This window comes from Plutella xylostella, chromosome 23 (assembly GCF_932276165.1).
Source record: "Plutella xylostella chromosome 23, ilPluXylo3.1, whole genome shotgun sequence".
NCBI classification, from domain to species: Eukaryota; Metazoa; Arthropoda; class Insecta; order Lepidoptera; family Plutellidae; genus Plutella; species Plutella xylostella.
The window spans coordinates 4,362,412-4,385,125 of NC_064003.1; the positions used below are offsets into that span (position 1 = coordinate 4,362,412).

At 38.8% G+C, this 22,714-nt stretch overlaps 1 protein-coding gene across 15 annotated transcripts in view; it reads left to right on the plus strand.

Annotated features, from left to right (window-relative positions):
• LOC105381571 (liprin-alpha-1) overlaps window positions 1-22,714 on the plus strand; it is a 111,307-nt gene that overhangs the window by 78,675 nt on the left and 9,918 nt on the right. For 2 of the 15 annotated variants that reach the window (XM_048629441.1, XM_048629440.1), the window contains exons 2-21: window positions 6,222-6,323; window positions 7,276-7,440; window positions 8,381-8,455; window positions 8,728-8,835; window positions 9,578-9,649; window positions 11,621-11,788; window positions 12,189-12,308; window positions 12,627-12,758; window positions 13,680-13,849; window positions 14,230-14,386; window positions 14,968-15,090; window positions 15,552-15,635; window positions 16,101-16,256; window positions 17,509-17,574; window positions 18,190-18,297; window positions 19,011-19,085; window positions 20,442-20,593; window positions 21,084-21,107; window positions 21,293-21,337; window positions 22,472-22,667. In XM_048629441.1, coding sequence (XP_048485398.1) covers window positions 6,222-6,323; window positions 7,276-7,440; window positions 8,381-8,455; window positions 8,728-8,835; window positions 9,578-9,649; window positions 11,621-11,788; window positions 12,189-12,308; window positions 12,627-12,758; window positions 13,680-13,849; window positions 14,230-14,386; window positions 14,968-15,090; window positions 15,552-15,635; window positions 16,101-16,256; window positions 17,509-17,574; window positions 18,190-18,297; window positions 19,011-19,085; window positions 20,442-20,593; window positions 21,084-21,107; window positions 21,293-21,337; window positions 22,472-22,667 — 2,298 coding nt within the window. Of the gene's footprint in view, window positions 1-6,221; window positions 6,324-7,275; window positions 7,441-7,726; window positions 7,845-8,176; window positions 8,295-8,380; window positions 8,456-8,727; window positions 8,836-9,577; window positions 9,650-11,620; window positions 11,789-12,188; window positions 12,309-12,626; window positions 12,759-13,679; window positions 13,850-14,229; window positions 14,387-14,967; window positions 15,091-15,551; window positions 15,636-16,100; window positions 16,257-17,508; window positions 17,575-18,189; window positions 18,298-19,010; window positions 19,086-20,441; window positions 20,594-21,083; window positions 21,108-21,292; window positions 21,338-22,471; window positions 22,668-22,714 lie in introns of all 15 variants that reach the window. The other 13 variants (XM_048629443.1, XM_048629442.1, XM_048629445.1 and 10 more) reach the window with 13 other exon arrangements.

The following is a 22,714-nucleotide window of genomic DNA, read 5'->3' on the forward strand; positions in this document are numbered from 1 at the left end:
TTTCCAACTCCGACAAAGGTAAAGTAAACGTCGAAAATGTAATAAGGACGCCAATCAAGGTATATCCCTTCACAAAGGTGGGTGCGGCGAGCGGCTAACAAAACGTCTCGCAGTAAGAACATCGCAACTGATTCAATGAAATCCACATCAAAGGAGCGATGTTCCAATTATTGGAATAGTTCTTTTTTCCCTTTCGCCGCGTATTTTTCATTTCAAGCCTATCTCTTGTCTGTGATTAGGGTTGCCGGTTATACTTAAAGTTTTAAATCTAATAGTGGTATTTTTAGACCAAAAATTAGGTAATTTAAATCAAAGTTCGTCTTTTTGTCTGTACTAATATGCTCAAGTAATTCCGAATTGGATAGCTAGACCTAACAAGACGAGACCAATAGATAGCCTTCTTTATTTTTGTTATTTGAGCAGTTACTTGAGAGATTCATCATCACACATCATCATGTTTTTAGACCAAAGTGAAAACCACCGTATAAAACCGTGACGTCCCGACCTACTCCTGACGCAATCCTCAACCCTCGACTGCACGGCACGGGGTCATGAGGCGCCAATTACCCACGGGCCTGTGGGACCTCTACAGTACGCCTAGACTAATGCCGGTTAACTAGTACACTCGGCAGTGCAGGGTTAATAGGCCAGTGGGTTTATTGAGAACCCGAGATTACGTGTTGAAAGCTGAGTTGGGAGCTGGGTGGATGCTGGATGGTCTAGGATACAAGTGATGGCTTTATGACTATGTCTCGATGAGCAATGTTTAATTTATCTCTTAGTTTTTATATTTATTTGTGGGCTCTACTAAGAATAAATTATAATTTGAATTGGGGTGGTATTGATGCCATTTCATTCAAAATGCAGTGGCACTCCTTCCCAAAAAAGGAACCATGCCACTTTCAAAAAGTTGATGAGTATTCAATTCAATTCAATTCATTTATTTCAGATTTATAAGATCCATAGTTTTTGTATGTACAATTCATTCTTAAGAGCTAGTGTTAGTATACATGGCGCGAATATAATAATATTATTTATTTAATTTTATTTGTACTACTTTAATAGGTAAGTACCTTAATTAAATAGGGCCAACCTCTGTATGGTAGTATGGGCAGATGATTTTTAGAATAAATATCCACTACTAGACATCCATGTCAGGTTCTCTCCCAAAAAACGCCCCAACCGTCCATGTCCGCCACTTCTCTCATCCAACTACTAATAAACACAGTGGTAATTAGTGATACATGGTGGATAACTTGTAAAATGATAAATGTGTACGCGCTTGATTACATTGTATTTATGCTAATGTGTCATAATATAATGCGAGCATCATGAGGGTATTGGAAATAGTGACTAATGCTGGGCTATTTGTCTAAGTTACATTAAGTACATAGAAATATCATGACCCAAGAACTTCTTTAAAAAATACATCCACTTGATTCACAGGTTTCAGCTTTTTATAACATAATTGCATGTCAAATATTAATAGTTGACTATATGCTTTGCAGTACATTTTGACTTCTTGAGCTAGATCACTGATAACACTCCACCTTGTATATCATTCCAGTCTGTGAATCAACTGAATTTTTACGGCTATGTTATGCGCCTAGATGTGGAATACCTCGCGTAGCTATGCCGCGACGCGGGTCATGTTACGTCCAATACTAATATGAATATTCATGTACTATTTAATTGATCTACCAGTGCAGTGACTCAATATAATTATGTAGAAACCAACAAAATATGTATGTTACGCGTGATGTTACACCACGTGTTGCGGTTCTAAAATAAACTGTATTTTTGTGATTATGCTCGTGAAAAATCCGTGTTAAATAAATGTAACGATACGCTGTACGTTGCGCGTCGAACTGAGACTTTAGTAAAGAACATGTGGGTAAAGACGATTATAGTATGTTGAGTGAACCGTGAGTGGAGAGGTTGCGGCATGTGTTGCGATGCGCGCATGCGCGTTGCTCGGCGCGGCGTGCGCGCGCAACAACGGGGCCGTCTGCAACTGTCGCCTGCACACCACACTGTTGCACGTGAGTATAGTGGGTTAAGAGGCGCGTAACATATCTGAGGAGGATACTAGGTACCTAATTATCATATTGTGATAATTAAGTAAGAATATTCGTTGACACTGTGACACGTATAAGATTTGTTTTTCTGAAGATGCTTTTAACAATAAAACAAACTACACGCAGAATTTTGGTAAAGCTTAAGAAAAAGTTGAATCGGTTGCAAAAAATCTACCTCTCTTACCTTTGCTGAAGTTTCATTTGATTTTACTTCTCTCAGCTTCGAGAGGCTCTAAGCCTGAAACGATGTCAAGTTTCAGCGAGCTCGAGGTCTCGATAAAGGAGTTTCCTAAATAACTTTGATACAATTGTCGCGTTTCCGCCAAGTTTCAACATCTAACTATGAAGATTTTATCACTTGCTTTTAAATTACTTCTCTGCTATTATTATTTACAGAAAGAAATTAAATATTTTCATAAATTCATTGCCTCTGATAAAAATACTCTAATCTAATAAAGACTGTATATAAAAACTTAGAGAAATTAGCTTTTCTAAGCTTTCCTCATTGGTTCACGTCTCACGTAGTCAAGCATTATTTGAAATGAGAAATTCGAAAATGATATTGTGGAAAGAAGCTGAAGTGAATAGTTTTTGTACATGGTTATCGTATTTATTTTTATTTGTTTATTCTTCACAGGACCTTTTTGGTTTTATCGCCTTTTTTGCCAGGGCAATTGGATCTTGCGACTGGGATCTAGAGCGCTATAAAGTTGAGAAAATTTAATAAGAAAGGCAGCTTGGCAGCTTTGCACTGACAATCTACTTACAGTTCCGCTATTTTATTATTGTTTATAGATTTTACATTTTGCACGAATGCATTAAACGGCATGTTTTTCCTGGGTAGAATAAAGCTCACCGGGGAATACATTGCTTTTATCACTTATTGTATTGTGCCCGTAGGCTAACCAGAACATAAAAACGATTAGAAAACTTCATGGCATTTTCTTTATGTGGTGTATGAGCAATCTAGAGGTATACAACTATACAGTTGTCAGAGTTGTTTTTTTTAATTCACTGATATTCTATTGGGAATATTGCATTGATATCCCTATGTAACGTAAAGCCGCAATCAACTAGAGAGCAATAATCCAATACGCTTGCGGGCAGTTTGTGATTAGGGGCTTATATAGTCCTCTGACTGTTGAGTGCTAATACAAATTAAGTAATTAATACATATTGTTGTGAAAATTGCGTTGTTGTTAAAGTGTTTCCGTTGGCCAGGAGATGCTGTGCGTTGCGATCTCTAGCTGTAAGTCTGGTGGCTATGACTATAGCAATCTGTGTTTACATTATACATTATTTATATAGATAAGTCCAACGGTAGACCGATACAGGCAGACGTCGAAATGTATGTAGAATACCTATATATGGAAATACTTAACTGTTGTTCTCCTTTCGGTTACCCGTTTTTTGACACCCAGTTATATCGCAATTACGATCCTTTCCCCATTATTCCATTTAGCCTTACCATATCGAACAGCGAGAGACAGAACTAATAATAAGTGAAATAGAAGGCTGTCGCAATAATTGCCAGCGGCGCGGGGGCGGCCTACATTCCGCGCTACAGGGTGCTCGCCGCGCCGCGGGACGTGTCCGCTACATCCTGTATAATGTACCGCGGAGCGATTTTGATGACTCGTCTAAATAGCATTGTTTTATTTGTCGGTGTTTCTAGATCTGGCGAAGCAAGGGACAAATCTTTGTCCTAAATGGGATACAAGAGAACAACTACATAATTATTACTAGTAGAACGGCTTAGCTTAACATCTATGTAGACTTTCATATTACGAACACAAAAAAATAAAAGGTTATTTTGTTTTCGCAATTTTCGCAGAATGTATACCTACAGCGTTTATATTGTTGTTATTTAATTTAATTGTTTTTAAGGCAGTAAAAGTGTTATTTTATAAATATTTTGGACTTTTGTTACCCGCTGTTTTATATTTAACCAAGTAAGTACTTGTTTTATAGGGCAAACGAATAAAAAGGAAATTATTTAACGGAGATGTTTTATATTTCTGTAGGTATCGTACAGTGGTCTGCGCCTAAAAGTATGCAGGCACGGTCCGCACAGTGATGCCATCTAGTAAAAACCTTGTAACTACAACGTATTGGACGTGTGTTTTGATAAGTGCATGTTGTTGTTCTATAAGTAAGAGTGTTTGAGCAGTACGATATTGTTTGTATTCGCTGTTTTTACTACTGTGTATATTAGGTAGTTAATTTCTTACAATTTCGTCATAGTGACTGTGGCGTAGTTGTTAAGGCGTGGCGCGGCGGTGCCGCATGAGTTATTACGAATTTGTTGATACTTACTTCGCATCCTGTTATTGTTTTTTGTGACTTTAAAGATCATAATATGATAGAAGTTTCCTTTACTTTCTTTTTTTAATTTTTTAATTCGATTAAGGGTTTGTTAGTATTTAAAAAACTAAATTAAAATTGATTGTTAATCAATAACACACTTGATGGGATCAATAATCTACAATAGTTAGTAGCAGTCAGGTGCAATGTAGCGGACGACTAACTAAAACTTGCTTCTTTTTATTTATTGAGTTGTTCTCATAAGATTGAGGGTAGAACTATATATTATTATTATTATACATATATTAAGCATATGTGATCATGAATCCCAAAGTTCTTTGAGACAATACAACACTTGCGTTCCACTCAACGTTTTATAAATCGCTTTGGCTTCTAAATATTACTTATCGGTGCTTACTACTGATATCAAGAATGTTAAAAGGCATTTAAAAATAAAAACCAATAGTTTTACTATTTAGTGGAGGACTTGAACACAGGGACCTCATGCCGCCGCATCAATTCATGAATGCTTAACCATTCAGACTATCACCGACCATGATAGCGTTCTCGAAATATGCTATCATTATGCTGTTATTATTACCGCCACCGCCCCGTAACTTATATTTACAAGCTGGTTACTAGATGGCATTACTGTTTCCAATTCGCCTGATTACTTTTAGGCGCAGGCCACCGTACGTAACGTTACGTTACGTTAGCCTAACGTAGTATCTCATCAGTTTTCTGAGCAATTTGGTGCTACGACTCTGGTTTTTTTTATGCAACAAAACATTTACAAAAGTAATTGGCAACAAATGATAAATTTAATACGTTTTGACCTAAAATATGTTTTTTTAGAGATACCTATAACCAGCAACCGAAACAGTATCTTTTAAATGATGCCAGTAGCTGGATGGATGCTGGCGGGAGTAAGTCATGACTTCACTTTAAAAGATCGGAAACGAATGAACAAACGATCAGAACATTGTGATAGGAACCGAGAATTTCTGGAAACAAGACGTGAGCATGATTTTTGTAAATGATTAATGACCGGGACTCGTGCCCTACAGCCGATAATGAATATTTCAGTACCTGGCTGCCTCTACGTCTCTTATATTTTAAGGGAATGAAACACCGAAATTTCTGATAAATGATTTTCTCTCACACTGAATAATTCAGAATTGGTATTGAAGGTAGAATTCGAAGACACCGCCTCCATTCCTAAGGAACTCTTTGATTTATTTTTCTATTTTACCTCATAAAATCTCAGTGTTACCCATCCATACTGCCATTTACTCCATTACATTAATTAGGCCACATTTCCAACTGTTTAAAAAAAAACTATTGTAATGAAATCAACTAAATCATTTGATTGCATTTGCAAAGACTGCAATTTTTCACTCAAGAAAGATATTCTTACACTGAAAAAAGTCTTCAGAGAAGTACTTTGAAAACATCAAAGGAGGTCGCAAACTCCAGCCAGGAGAGAGTGAATGTCCCAGCAAGGAGTTTCGGCTCCTCGGGGAAATCCAGCAAAAAGTCTGCATATTAACCCGGAACGAGGCCTAGATGTTTGTGTGATAACAACACGGGACTGGCTGGCGAGAATCTCGATAACGCTTGAGCGTAATTTAAGAAAATAAACTTTTTATCGATTTTAAATTAGTTGCTTTGTTTAAAGTTTTAAGTTTATACATTTTATTTATAATGGATTTTAAATCAACGGTAAATTTCATAATAATTGATTAAGACTGCATTTTTCTAGTAACTTCTCAAATCACAATATCAAAAATATATTTTATGTAATTTTCTAATACTTACGTGTTTTTTGTTTGTTTCCAGGAGTTCGCGACATTGACGAAGGAGCTCAACCAGGCCCGGGAACAGCTGCTAGAGAGAGAAGAAGAGATCTCGGAGCTCAAGGCAGAGAGGAACAACACCAGGGTATGTGTATTTACTTATATAATGGCGATCGGATAGCGTAGTAGTTTGTGACTGTGATTGCTATGCCGAAGGTCCCGGGTCCGATTCCCGGTCGGGTAGATATAAAATCGAGCCTTGAAAGTTAAATGTTTTTTTTTTTTTTTTTTTTTTTAGTAAATGATTATCACTCCACAGACTTTATGTCCGTGCCTTTTGAAGAGTGGTAATTTTTATGAGATAGTTTTTAATTCTTTTATCTACTTAAAGAAGTTGAAGTTAAATGTTTGTGTTGCACTTTCCGAGCGTGGAGATTATGAGACAATGAACCTCCAGTCTCGGTAGAGGCATATGTCATGCAGTGGATTATCGTGCTTGTGCGTTTTCAATAATTGATGCATATTTTGTAGAAGAATATTGTAATATTCACGCACACATGCAGTGACGTAACGCCTCTAGTCTAACATTAGGTACCTACCTACACAGTCAACTTAGTGTACAAGAGCTCTGCATCTAGGTCTTAAATAAACACTGAAGTTAGTCTATGTAGTTAGCGCTTAGCTGGTTTACGGTGTTGTGTGCGAGTTTGTTGAGTAAATAAGAGATTGAATGGCTGCTATGTAGAGAGCTTTCGTATTGTTACTAAATTCTGTTCATCTCACGTAAAATTTATGAAATGATTAGTTTTGATTATGAAAGCACTCAGTTTCATATTACTTACATCGTTCAAATTCAAACATCTACACACTAACAACATATGTCAAGATGATCTTATATGTTACGTATAAAACTAAATAAACTGCATTCAAAGCATCCAATTTAATAAGATCGGAACACGTATCAAGTTCTTTTCTTAACTTTCTTTCTACATCTATCTTCGAATTCATCGAGTCTTCGAAGAATCGGTCTGACCCTAGCCACAGACAGACACAGAGACACATATACGTCAAACTCATAACACCCCTCTTTCCCGCAGCTACTCCTCGAGCACCTAGAATGTCTGGTGTCGCGGCACGAGCGCTCGCTGCGCATGACGGTGGTGAAGCGGCAGGCGGCCGCGCAGTCCGGCGTGTCTTCAGAAGTGGAGGTGCTGAAGGCGCTGAAGAGCTTGTTCGAGCACCACAAGGCTTTGGACGAGAAGGTATGGTTGAAAAAATACTGTCTTAGAGAAAAGCGCGACCGGCAGAAGCAGCGGCTAGTAAGCGCCGGCTGCATCATGCAACATCGTGATTTTAGTACGTTATGGGGCTAATGGTAAACGTCCGGCGCAACCTGCTTATCCTTTCATCACGATTGTGTTGTCAGCCCTAGTATCTTTCATCGACATGCTACGAAGAAGACCCTGAGGCGAATATGAAGGAGGATTATTGAAATAAACTGAATTGGTAAAACTACGGTTCTAGTAAGTACATATAAGAAGCAGTAAGTCTGCGCATGACGGTGGTGAAGCGGCAGGCGGCCGCGCAGTCCGGCGTGTCTTCAGAGGTGGAAGTGCTGAAGGCACTGAAGAGCTTGTTCGAGCACCACAAGGCTTTGGACGAGAAGGTATACTATAGGTTTTATTGGTACCAACGATTTGCTCTGTAAAAGCTACTTTAGAGTTTAGAAAACCGAGCGATCAGTCTCGCCTAGTGCGGGCCAACAGCAGCGCATTTACATATCTACCATTCATCGGTATTTTTGTGCGGTATAGAAAAAAATCTGGCGTAACCTGGTAATCTGTTCGCCACGATGACAAACTGTTGTGTTGTCAACCCGAGACTCATGGAAACGCTAAAAACGCTCAGACGCCTCAGGCGAAGGGGTCTGTGGAAAGATACGTAAATTTCCTGCAGCTAGCAGGGCAGTAGTTACTAGTTAGTATAAGAAGCAGTCAGTCTGCGCATGACCGTGGTGAAGCGGCAGGCGGCCGCGCAGTCCGGCGTGTCTTCAGAGGTGGAAGTGCTGAAGGCGCTCAAGAGTCTATTCGAGCACCACAAGGCTTTGGACGAGAAGGTATGGTTGAGAAAACTGACACTTCATAATCTTATGAGGTAATAAGATACTTAAACTTTATTTATAAATATTTTTTTCACTTTCAGGTCCGAGAGCGGTTGCGAGTGGCGTTAGAAAGGAACACAGCTTTAGAAGAAGAATTAGCTTTAACCAAAGAAGAGGTAAGTTCAATCAAAAGTATATTAAATATCGTTGCCTTTCAGAATCTATGCGAGTTATTTATGATGCTAGGATACTTACCTATATTTGCAACTCATTGGTGCAACTCATATGTGACATAGAAAAAGAGGTACATTGTAGTAGGTACATCATTTTGCCAGTGTTTTAAATTAATAAGTTAGATAATTTCATCTTTCTTCACCCGTTGCGTTTTACAAGGCACGATAATTTATGTCTACGTCCTACATGTAATCGTATTTATTTAAAATTTCAGCTTCAGCAATACAAATCCAATGGTGGCCAAGATGGCGACAAACCAAAGGAGAACGGCACAGTGCAGACCGGCTCGCCCGAGCAGAACGGAGAGCCGCCGCAACATAAGGTATGGAGTCAGAGCTTTGAACCATAGACATAGAGTGAGACTGGCCGAAAACAAAGAACCATAGACACTGACAGTGTGACTGGCCGTAAATAAAAGCGGAAATATTGAACGCTGCCATTTGTTTTTTGGATTCTATTTTTGAAGTAAAAGATATTTGATCTTTTTGTACTTTCAGCACCGTTTCTAACTGTGCTCACTCACTTCTTTTGTATGTTCTACTACTATTGTAAAAACTATACAAGTTATTGTATACTTACTATACTAGTTGCGAAGGTGCCTATACATAAACCTTAGCATAAACACACTATACTTACTTCTACTTTACAAATACTTGAGATATTCAGTTCAATTACAGTAAATATTAACTGAAAACATAATATACACTGAACAAAATTTAGGTTTAGACGCTTTGTGAATGGTGATTGTGCTAAGTTGATGTTGAAATTGTGATGGTGTTACTCAATTTTATCGTTTATGCACTAGGTTTTGGTGTTCACTTCTGAAAAACTACGCTTCACATCACTTATGCTCCATTTGTGAGAATGGAAATTGAGTAAAACTATGTTTGTTTTTGACGGCACTTCAATGAATATAATTATTGTTTCGACTACAAAGTTAAAACAAGAATTGTAATCGTTGAAAAGTCTGATAATAATCTGAGTGTGTCCTTTGAAACTATTATTTTTATTCTAGTGTGGCATGTTATGTTTTTAAAGTTTATTTTTTCTGACCATTGGCGCAGGAGCAAAATAGTACGGACTTGGAGTCTGGCAAGACGAAAGTCACTGAACTACAAAACACTATCGCCAAACAGGTTAGACAATACAACATTGGAAGTCACATACTTACGGAGTCAGCATTACACTGCACCAAAAACACAAAAAGTGCAGCAAATATATCAAAATTACTTACCTACTCAGTAGTTATAATGTCGAAACTGCAATTGCAAATTTATGTAGTAACAGTAGAGACCACTTTAGGCCGAATATGAAAGTGCTGGCTCCAATATTCGCATCGCATCAAACAAATTCAAAATTTAAGTCGATTTAGATGAGTTTAGACCGCCACTGCATGTTTAGTCATCTATCGAATTGATTGAGAAAACGTATAACGCCTAAAGTCAGGAATGTTATGCCTGCATGATGGCTTTTTATTTAATGCTTTAATGTGCTTATTGCAAGTATTGATTATCTCCAAAAATACCAATGTTATTGTTCACTTATGCATGCTTAAAACGGTTTAGCTCTATGGCCAGACAATAACAATACATTATGTAGAAATACAAGATCGTTGCATGAAAAAAATGCCAGTGCATTAGAACACACATCACTAGTTTTACAAACGCCATAACTACTCACTAACACTACATCTAGAAGAGTATTTAATCCACTTACGTTTAACACTTCATCACATCAGCCATTGAGAACTAATTAAGTAATTAATCAGGGCTAACGGTTTAATTTATTGGTAAATTGAAGTTTAAGCGATAACAAGTAAGTATACTATATTTAAAGTAGGTACAGTTCCCCAAAATTGATAATGCACATAGAAATCTTCGTCATTGTTCGGCAACGGTCGTATTCCCGAGCGTTAGAAAACTATTATGTATTTAGAGTGGTTAAGTGCATTTTCTTCATGAAATTTTAGTAGAATTATGTAATTGGTGCTAAAAGAGATAATTGATTTATCAGTAACGAAATTTGATTCGATAATTCATAATATTCCATAATATTAAAATTTACTTGGAAAATATTACAGTAGGTACTTTTCAAGTGTCTTACTGAAGCTGATGTAAAGATGGATGAAAGAAGGTTTGAATAACACAAGGTTTATATTATAAGGAGAAATGGATTTCAAACACAGGTTTATATAAAAAAATTGAAATCTCAGTTCAAAAGTATTTACAGCACTGATTATTTCACATTAATAAAAATGTTTACATTAAAATCTCAGTTCAAAAGTATTTACAGCGCTGATCATTCACAATAATATTACAATTATAAACTTGGTCTTTTGGGTGTGGCTTTATTGGCAAAGTGAAGTCTATCAATATGACGCATATTTTATTCTTAAATGTGCCTCATAATATGGCATCGTCAAAAATAATTAAAGTTGAAATTAAATTCACATTTGAAAAAAATAACAAGAACGATGTGTAATTGCAGCTCTTTATAATTCCACAAAAGTAATATTGATCTTGACCTTGAGACCCTTGACTGATCGGTGACAGCCACCGACCGCCCAACTTGTTTTCGATTATGTGTCACATGATATTGACTACTATTTCTTTCGAACAAGGATCAAAATGCAAGTGCTTTGTTTAAGGCACTGATTCGGGTGTTTCCGGGAATACGACAGTTTGCGAAGATTTGCATGCGCATTATTAATATGGGAGAACTGTACGGTTGGTTACCTTCATAAATATCTGTACACTTTTGTACCTTGTCAAACTAATAATTTACAAACCGTTTGAAGGAATGATAAGACAGTTTGTGACTTGGACATAGTACAAAAGTGTAAAGCTCTTTATGAAGCTGAATACATCACGAAATTATCACTACATAGCTAATATAAGACACGATTACTAAGTCTAAATTAAATAAATATGAATGTCTTATGGTAATCTCTCTGTATTCGAAAAAGTCATTCATCTTAATTATACCTGATATTCACTACATCACTAGGTCTACCTAACAAACCCGCTTCAAAACGCATCCTCATATAACATACCCAATCCAGCCGTCTTTCTACTTTCCATCCAATATAACTCCCGTCTATTCCTCAGTCGGCAGAGCTATCCTCGTGGCAGCGGCGCGTGGCGGAACTAAACAACAAGATGGCGGAGGTCGAGGAGAGACTCGCGAAGGGCGAGAAGGAGCTGGTGAAGAAACAGGAAGAGTGCATCAAGCTACAGAGGGACTTGAGGGAGAACGTCGCGCAGAAGGAGGATCAGGTTTGTGAAGTGTTTATGTATAGTTTTTTTTTAACACACACAGAAACAACACATGTAGGTAAGTTAATCCGTCATATACCAAGCATGATTGAGAGAGGCATATAATAAGGCCACTGCTAAATTTCTTGTATGTAATTGGTCAGTTTAATACATATGTCTGTAACTCCAATAGGCGATATTTGGCAGAACCGACGAGTTGAGAGATTAGAGTCCGCGCCACCACTGAAGTCCGATAGTAGCGGCGCTGCACTCAAAGAACTAAATTTCAAATAGTATGATAGGCAGGTTAGTTTCCATTTTGCTGCAAGACTTCACGGCTGCAAAAGTGGCGCCTCTAGCGAAACTTTTACGACTAAATTAAACTATAAATACTCTGAATAACGTGTATTTTCATTCGCAGGAGGAGCGCATAGCCACGCTAGAGAAACGCTACCTGAACGCGCAGCGCGAGTCCACGTCGCTGCACGACCTCAACGAGAAGCTGGAGCAGGAGCTGCAGCACAAGCAGGCGCAGCTGAAGGTACAGTGTGAATCACTAGAGTTGACCAACATAGCCACGCTGGAGAAGCTCAATAAGATGAAACTTCCCATACCATTTTTCAAGCGCATTGAAGCCCCAGTTTTACCATAGTTACACTGTAATATTATCCATTATACGTCATCTCCATATTAAATTCTTGACAGATGTGTCAAAGTCAACCACTAATGTCCCTTATGTTATGATCGAATAGATTATGGCGAAACTGGGGCTTAAATTATCTTTTGAACGTGAACGAACTAGCCGGTGAACGAACACTTTCACTACCAATATTAATCTATCTGTTTCTTCCCCAACCAGCTCCAAGAAGAGAAGATAGCCGCCATCGAAGAGAAGCTAGAGCTGTCCACACAGAAGCTGGCTCAGATGTCGTCACTTCCAGAGATGGAGGAGCAGCTGAAGGCCCGCATGGAAGCGCTCAACCAGGTCGGTGTATGTACCCATCTCATTACCTCATTCACTGTTAGTTGTTGCTGTGTGTTCATTTATTTTCTTAATTTTTTTAGTGTGGTTTATTGAGTTTTGTCGCTGGTTTTGATGGTTGGGATTCTGAAGTATACAGACCTAAAATCGAATTATTTTTTTGCATATTTTTGCCATAGTGTGGATAGGTGGCTGGTTTTGAGTTTTGACAGTTGGGATTCTGAACTACCTAACCTGACCTAACCAAATTTAAATTTATTTTGTTTATTATTTTTATATTTTCATAGTATGTTTCTGCTTTGTATATTGTGCAAATAGAATAGATATCTAATAATAAGTATTTTATAACAATTCATTATATTTATGGGAATTATAATATAGAAGCTATCTACAAAATAGCTATTATTAAAAAATTATATACTACTCATTTTGTATTGTATTTCAATATAATTAGCGCGGAAAAGGAACAATCTGTAAATAAAGGAAGACTCTTGCTAACTCGTTCACTGTGACGTTTTCATAATCACACATAAACTTATTTATTTGAATCAACTGTGAAATGATTAATTGCCTATTCAGCCCTAAGTGATATCGCTGTCGCCCTCGCTAACCCGACGATATCGCGATCAGCGTTCACATTCGGTTAAACAAATCAGCCGATGGAGGACCTTGCTGACTCGGTATCGCGACACGACAGTCATATCTCTTAGGTCTGTTTATATCTAAGGCTCTATTCCGTGCATCGCGTCTCACGATTGTTGTGCGCGACCACTGATATCTAGGTATAGTTTACACCAGACGGACCATCGCGATACGATCGCACGTGGCAAGCATTTTTTAATGTATTTCTTTGCCGCGTGCAATCGTATCACATTGGATCGACTCGCAATGCACGGAACAACACCATGACTCAGCACCTCCTCCCTCCAGGCGCAAGAGCGTCACGGCTCGGCGGAGGAGCGCATCCAGCGCATGGAGGCGAGCGTGGAGGAGAAGAACGCCGAGCTCGTGCGCCTCAACCAGCGCTTGCGCATGAACGAGGAGCATAATACCAGGCTGTCGGCGACCGTGGATAAGCTGCTGGCTGAGAGCAATGACAGGTAATTTTCTGGCTCTTCTAAAGGTGAGTATTACAACATTTGGCGAGCATATGTTGTAGTCTTTACTCACCTTAATAACAAAATCTTCTGCGTTCAGTTTGTACTTGTCAAGATAGTAACAAGCTAGGTATTTGATAAATAGACAGATATACCATAAAAGGGTGCAGCGCACATGTTGTTCCAAAGCCTTTTTGTTTTTGAGGAAGTTCATGTATACAACAGTCCACTTTATGATGCATGATATAATAAAGTAGCCCGCTATCTTTCGAGTAGATAGCTTTAATACTATTGTATTAAATTCTCAGTTTGGCTTGACACAACTTTAGTCCCTGCATTTTAAAACTGTAGGTATTAATCCTCTGAATAATAATAATTCGCAGGTTACAAGTGCACCTCAAGGAGCGCATGCACGGGCTCGACGAGAAGAACGCGTTAACGCAAGAACTGGAAAAAACACGCAAGTACGCGGAGCAACTGCAGCACGACAAACAGGACGTGCTAAAGGAACTGGCCAAGTGGAGGCTCGAGACTGAACAGGTGAGCTTTATACCTATAATGCGCTTTTTGTGTCGGAGTTAAGGTGCAAGATTGAACGGGAATAGATAGATTAGGCAGTGGCGCCATCTATTAGTTGGAGGGGATCACTGGCTGTTGCAAGTCGTAAGCAGGACGTGATCAAGGAACTCGCCCAGTGGAGGCTCGAGACTGAACAGGTGGGATTAAGAGCTGTAGAAATTAAGTTCAAAATTGAAAGGGAATTAGGGCGGTGCCATCTTTGTGTTGGACGAGCGCACCGGCTGGTGGAAGCCGTAAGCGTGCGATTCGTTGCACGTAGTTTAGGTGTACGTGTACATAATTGAAGATATATTAGTCGATGTACTAGTGGCGCCATCTGTGTTGTTATACGTACTAAAATACAGCTGTTAGAGCAAGTCGCAGTCAAAACAAAACATGTATTAAAATTATAACTCGTAGTATTAATAGGTCGTGATGATGATGATTTCATCATCACGACCCATCACGTCCCCACTGCTGGGGCACGGGTCTCCTTCCAATGAAGGGTTTTTAGCCCTAGTATAGTCAAATTATAACTAAAACATTCCAAATGATATTTGCAGCTGAAACGGCAGATGCTCCAGCAAGAGATAGCGTTCAACATCCAGCAGACGGATGCGCTGACCCGCTCGCTGTCGCCCGGCGCGCCGCCGCCGCAGCAGCAGCCGGGCATGTTCCAGGGGAAGGTACATTCAGCATTATCATCATCATTAACAGCCAATCATCCCCGTGATCGCTGTCTGGAGAGTTATATCCAGCTATGTAACTGGTTAATGTTTCAGGATCATGACGATGACGCTTTCGTTTAGTTTCCATCGACACAACGAAGAAAAGGAGGCAATTAATCGTATATTGTTACTGTTTCACACAGGCGTCTTCTAATGAGCGCCAAAACACTTTGTCCTCAGCCTTCCTCATTCAACCACCTGTCCATTTAACCATAAGCTATACCTATGCTACGATGATGTGAAAGAAATCCGTTCCCACCAATGCTATGCTATGTGGACCAATGAATATGATTGGTGTATATTAAACGCATCTATAGCTACGTAGCATAGCATATACCAGGTGGAAAGGCACCCAAAACCTATCTTTATTCTTATATTTATTAGAACAGCTATTAACGCTGATCAATGTATAATTCCAGCTGGACGGTTCGTGGGAGAAACTGCAACAAGCCCACGTGCTCGCGAACGTGCAACAAGCCTTCGACGTGTCCAGCGATGCGGAGGTATTCTATACTTTAATTTTCTGTTTCCCATTTTTTTATGATATTCAGAATCAGAATAGGAGTACTTGAAAGGAGACTTCTCGAGAGACGTATCGCGGTTTCTTTACATGCATCTTGCGTACACTGAGTAGTGCAATGGACTGATGATAATGTGCCTTACACCACGCTGAAAAACCCTAGCCTAGATCTTGTGTTTGTCACTAACACAATAAGAATGAGAGAAAGGGTCAGGATCTCGGGTTTAACGATGGCGACACTAAATAAAATATTATCTAACTTATGCACGTCGTGCCAATATGTACCCTAAAATAACTCCCTAATCTACCTATTTTCAACCCCTATGAACCATTTTGTTGAGTTCGTTGTTGTATTTTTTGGCATAAACATGAACCCACTGCCACGCTATTCTATTCGTCACCATATTATCGTTCGTCACCATAAGAACTATTCTCTCTTTCCCACCAGAACGACGAATCCGACGGCGGCGTGGAAGGCCACACGGACGCGGCGGCGCTCGCTCTCATGCTACAAGAGCAACTGGACGCCATCAACACAGAGATACGACTCATACAGGAGGAAAAACAGAGCACTGAGGCCAGGGCCGAGGAACTGGAGTCTCGGGTATGTAGGATTGTGAAGCCTTGTGCTGTTGTAATGCGGTTGCTATTGCAGACGATGAAATTCAAAAGGTGGAATAGATGCTAGGGTAGTAGCTTTATGACTGGGGTCATTAAAGAGCAGAAGTGAGTAATACAACCAAGACAGAGGATATGCTATGTTGTATTTTTGTAAAGCTTGTGTTGTTGTGAAAAGGCTGCCTTTATGCGAAATCAGATACGAATACCATGCTGATTTTATACGAATATCACGCTCATATAGTAAAGGCGGAGACAGGGTGCTCTGGATCGAGCATATGGCAAAGTAAGGTGCATGTTTAAGTTCTTAAGATGACTATTCAGATTAACATAATGTGAGCAATACAAGGAGCCGCGACCAGACATCTTATAGTAATAGGTTACTTTAAAAGGTAAGTGTAAGTAAGAGATTCGCTAACTTCCTGGCTTCAAGATCTATCTCCAAATTCAATTGTAAGTATATCATTTTAATTAGCTAAGTAATAGTAGTTGTTCATGCCCTCTGTCATGTGTCGTTTGTCTGTTCATTGTACTTCTAGTCTTTTCTAAACCTTCTTCAAGTCTTTCCAGGTTTCTTTCCGTTGCATTAGAGACCCATCTCACTTCGTCCACTCATCAAATGTATCTATGGAACTATATAACTCGCTCATTAGAATCTTACTATCAATTTCATTGCATTTTGTGATTTTCAAATGTATTTATAGTAGCAGTACAAAGATATATCGACTTTTCTATTGTATTGACTTATCAAAGTATTATCTGAATGTTTTAACTTTACTCATCATTCTAATATTTTTGCTAATATTAAAACTTTAAAGCATGTTCAAGTGTTTGATATCTACTAATTTCTAATAAACCTATTCGAATTTTATTCATAACAAATTATGTTTTGATACGAATCCTATAAAATATTCTTCTCCTAAATATCTATTATACATACAAATACATATCCTGAATGCATAAGGGTAGGTACAATCTACAGTGTAATCGTGCGGATTTCCTTGCCATGTTTTCCTTCAAAAAAGAGCAAATAGCATTATTTTAACTACATTTCTTGATGAATTCCACAATTTTAACTTACCACCTCTAGAAAAACAAGATATCTCAAGATATCTAAATCGTGGCTCTTTCTCCCAAATATACTCTTAAAACACAAGTTCCACAATCTAACCATTAGTTCCATGGGTCCATGTGGTGTGTTGTTCAAAGTGGTTGTTGTTTGTGACATGACCTGGCAGAGGGCGGACGGGGCCGAGCTTCACCGCTGCCTCTCCATGGCCAATTACTTCAACGCTATGCAGCAGGTGAGCATACTTATTATTAATTAAGTATACTTAATGATAGATCTGAGAGCTTTAAATGTGTAATTGTGACCCGATAGATGTGGTAGCGCTTATATGCGAAAGTAAAGTGTGTAATGAAATCCACTTATCATATACAGATTATTAATGAAAGTAACTTATTTGGTTTGGCTCCTGATATTGTAATCAACATATTTTTATTTGATTCTAAGGAGAAATAAACATTGTTTTTTTTTCATGAATGTTGTCGTTTCAAGCCAGAAATTCATCAGTGATCACGCGAAAATCCTCACTTATTTCTACTTACAAAACGGCTCAGTATCTCATCCTACAATCGCTCACCTCTCGCTGGACCACCGATGAAATTACCGATTCCAATAACCGGGTCCACACCGGACGATCCAACGCGCTCCTTTCTTTCACTTACAACATCCTGGCCGCGCGCAATTAGCCGCGTATCCACCTGACCTGACGCACGCCTCGGCGAGGCATGCCTCAGGTTTGCTAGAACGCGATCCAATGCCATACAATCAGAGCATTGGATCGTGATGGATCGTCCGTTGTAAACCCGGATAATGACACAACCCAGTCTACAAACCACATCTGGTCCACTCTCAGGTGGGCAGCTATGAACACATGAACGTGGTGTCGCGCCGCGGGGAGTCCCCCCCGCTCGCCGCGTCCCCCTCGCGGCCCCATCTCGCGCCGCATCATAAGTACCATACGGTATGTAGTACCTATAACATAACCCTTACTTCCCTTACATGATTATTCTGTACTTGGGCTAGGAACTAGACGTGCATGTCAAGACGTGGTAAATTTTTCGTCGCGCTCGCTCTCGAAGCCGCGTAATATGAATGAGCGCGATGCAAAACTTTGGTTACGTCTTGGCGTGCGCGTCTTGCTAGGCCTTTTAAGGCCATTAGTACTCATTAGTCAGGTCGGACTATACATAATTACGTTTTTATGCAAATAACATAACTATAAATTACTATATTTACATATGTACTTTGTAATCTAGATACTTCATAATAATAATTAGTATTATAATAAATTAAAGTAAAGTAAGTTATTATAAAATTGTACCTAATGTATATGTTTTTTATACATATAAATATAAATACTTGTCGTGTAAGCACTCGATGTAACGAAGCAACTAAGTGTTATGTATGTGTGTGTATATGTGATAAATATATAAGTATCATGATATTCAAGTCCTATTTCTAATTAAGTATTTATTTTTAAAGTTATATTGCTGCAAAGTAGGATAGAATTTAATGACAACAGTACTGGAGAAACACAATAAAAACATCTAGTTTCCCTCCACAACCACGTTTAAAACCCCGACGAAAACCACAAACCTTCCCATACACTGACCCGCTGAGTGTCCGGTTTTATATAACATAAGAGTACGTATATAATATAATGTAAATACCTAGGCACCAGCGTCGATGTCCCCCGCGCACGGACACTACAGGGTGTCCCAGTCGTCAGAGAGCCTGCCGTCGAGCCAGGTGCGTCGCGGCTTCCAGCTTTGTGCATCAGCCTGTATATTGTGTACCTTATAGCTTTGTTGCCGACCGTGGATATAGGAAATTGAGCCCTATATGATCGTAATTATGAATGTACATATTTACTACTGTTTTTGTAGTAATCAATGCAGATTATAAATCAAATTTTGTATTATGATAGCTTTTAGTCAGATTAGTAATATCTGAGTAGTTACTACCTATGCAATATACGTAACTATTTCGTATAAGTAAGCTAAGCATTATTTTTAATTCATTGATAAATTGAAGTTAGGGCTATCTCTTTCGTATCCACTCGGTCGTGCAACTTGGCTATTGAAAGCTTTTCAGGAGTATGCAGTTTTCGAAACGCGTTCCCCTGCTGTTGTTTCCTGCACCCCACATTGCGCCCTACGCCGATACCGACACGGTTCAAAATCGCATAACCGCTGAATGCACAATGACACAACGCTGGCTTAAACTTGTACTGAAAATGTATGTAATTTTGGTCCAAGAAAATGTGGTAAAGAATTAATCCAAGGCTCACTAAATAACTTACTTCCTGTACTTATTATTCTTGGCCTGACTTTACATAATATACAAATCCAATGTATTGTTTGGTATAACACTCCAGCATGGTTATAAATTTCTACCCTATCCTATGATCGAGCTTTCTTATTTGAGTGTGAAGTTGTATAACTTGTAAGTAACTTGATTAATTAAATATTAAGGTATTTTAGGGTTTTATTTTTGCCCCGAGGTTATTAACTGTTTTTTTGGTTCTTATAATTTAGTTGTTTTTCCGCTTATACCATGCTTTGTGTATATCTAGTACATAACCTTTCTGCAACAATAGACATAATTATGGAATTAAATGATGTATGTATTAAATTAGTAAAATATCCTGACATATTATTTAAACTGTACCGCATAATAATGTATGTAATGTAGAAATTAAGATAAATTTTACATGAGTGACTTAGTTCAAAATGTACATACAATTCTGTTTATAATATAGATTTCTATGTAAACTTACAGATTTGCAGAAATGTAAATATTATTAATTAGTAATATCATGTATCTTACACTTACTTATTATGTAGATAAAATATTCCTTCTTTACATTTATATTGTATACTTACCTGATATTCCGCATATTCGTGCTTACTTTATTCCAACAAAAGCTTACCTTTTTATATTTAATGAAAACCCCCCTTTTGATTCAAACTTATTGATCCAAAATCAGCCGCCCTAGTTTGTAATCTCTTTTACGGACGAATATATACATACCTATTCAGATGTTCAAACACATCCCCCCCACACTTACATCTCAACCCGTACCTAACCGCCCACCTCGCTCAGCTACAGCTATGCGAGGACCAGTCCATGGGCCCGCCACCAGAGGGCGCGGAGTCCCCGCTGACGGCTCGCTCCCTGCGACTAGAGCGGGCGGCGCGCGCCCTGCACGCCGAGCGAGACCGGCTGCGCACGCATTATCAGCCGCCGCAGGACACGTGAGTTTTGTTGTGATAGATTTAGAGGTGGTTTTTGGGTGTGCTCGGTGGGGTTACGTTGGGACAGCAAATCCTTGAACGTGATTGGCCGTAGTGAAAAACTGGGGCCAATCCGCAAGGGACAGCTGACCCTTGTCAGCCGCAGTTATTGGTCCTTAATAGAATCTATTGCAAATCAGGCACAAGGATTCGCTGTCTCGACTACTTCGTTTTGATAGACCAGTTGTAAAGAACCGTTTTACCCAGTCATCATCACCAAAATTTCATTTATAACATTCATAATAAGCAGAACTGAAAATCAGTATAAACTTATGAAGTATAGGTATAATATTATGAGCCTGATGCGAAATTTTATTGTCCAGTAACTGTAACTTTTATTAGTTTATACTGACTTTGGGCTGTGTGATCCTTTTCTCATCCTAACAAATTGGTTTTTTCAAATTACTTAAGTAATCATGTTTTCCTTTTCTACGTTTTCAATTACGCACAGATGGAATTTCGAAGAGTACGATAGGTAGTAACACTTTCTATAACTTATAATAGGTCTACCGCTTAACTAAATAATGTCTACAAAACTATAAGTAAATTGTTGTCTCTAGATTCTACTTTCAAGAAAAAGTTAAGCGATAGACCTAAAACTGCATCATTCTTTTATCTATCGATTTTAATTCCCTTGACATTATTTACATGCTGTCTCAGGACTTCAATGATGTCTGGAAGTATGGCCAGGATACCAATACACAGGTGCTCTACTATACCTAGTCATAAGCCTATTTTAAAACCTATCAAACGACCTAGCTTTAGACCAAACGCTGGACATATCATAAGACCTATTCCAAATCAAAGTTCGGCCATTATTTCTCGAACCAAGCCAATTTTTAGACCAATTATAAGACCCATGCCACAGCCTTACATAAGACCTAGTTCACATAGTGAGGGTGACTTGGCAGCGATATATAACATGTGGTGTGATTGTCCCGATTCACAGTTGAATTATATGCCACATAAGCTATGTATGAAGTCGAATTTGTACCAAGTTTTAGTGGAGAATCATTTGTTACACCACCCTTCTCTGGTTAAATCTGCCAGTTATTTTTGAACCCAGTGTTTATTATATGGGACCAATTCAGTATTTTCCTTAGTTGGTTATTCTATGATGCTGAAACCGTGTATTTTGTAAGAACTTTAGTAAGTACATATGTGACTTGTGAAATGTATTGTACTATAACTAGGTATGTTTTGTGATTTAACTAATGAAAAACTAACACAAATCTGCATTTCTTAACAAGTTAAGTATTTTATATAAATAAAATGGAATTGCTAAGCGTACTAACTGTTAAATTACTTTCTATCTTTGTATCCCATTGATTTTCGAGAAAAACGGTACGTTAATACAATTTTTACACTGTGTGCCCCTTTTTCCTATGTAGAGCCTCATTTCATGGCTAAAACCTTTTAGTAATTCCATTTTATGACGCACTGGCTAGGTTTTGCTAGAACTTTCTTAACGAAAATGCTTTAAAACTAGTTCACCTTTGCACTGTATGAATTTTAAATTGACCTCTTTTTTTGATAGACATACACATCGGTTGTGCTAGAATGCGTTTCATAGCCTTTATTGTCACGCTCCCTCCGTAGGCTATGTGATATGATCGAGTACGACAAGAAGCTATCCTATTCCATGGCTTCGTTATCTACGTTGATAAACTTCACAATATCGCTATTCACTATGAACACGTTCATTTGATTGGTGGAATTGCCACTAAACGAGTTTATCTACGACGATAAAGATGCCATGCAACCCGGTTTCATCCCAAGCTAGACTTCAAGCCAAGCTAGACAAGAAGCCTCTCCTAAAACCCCAACTCAACCCTCCAGCAGTTCAAGCCAAGAATCCCTGGGCGGGCTAAGCGCGTCAGCGTGGGGCGGCGGCGGCGCGTCCCCGCTCTTGCCTCGGGGGGTCACCGCCGCCGCGTCCGCCGTGTCCATAGCATCTATGCACCAGCAGAAGAAGCGGGGGATCAAGAGCTCGCTCGGACGCTTCTTTAGCAAGAAGGAGAAGGGGCTGATGCCGGTGAGTTTCGGGGTGATTTTTTTGGTTTGGACTGTCGTATTTTGTTT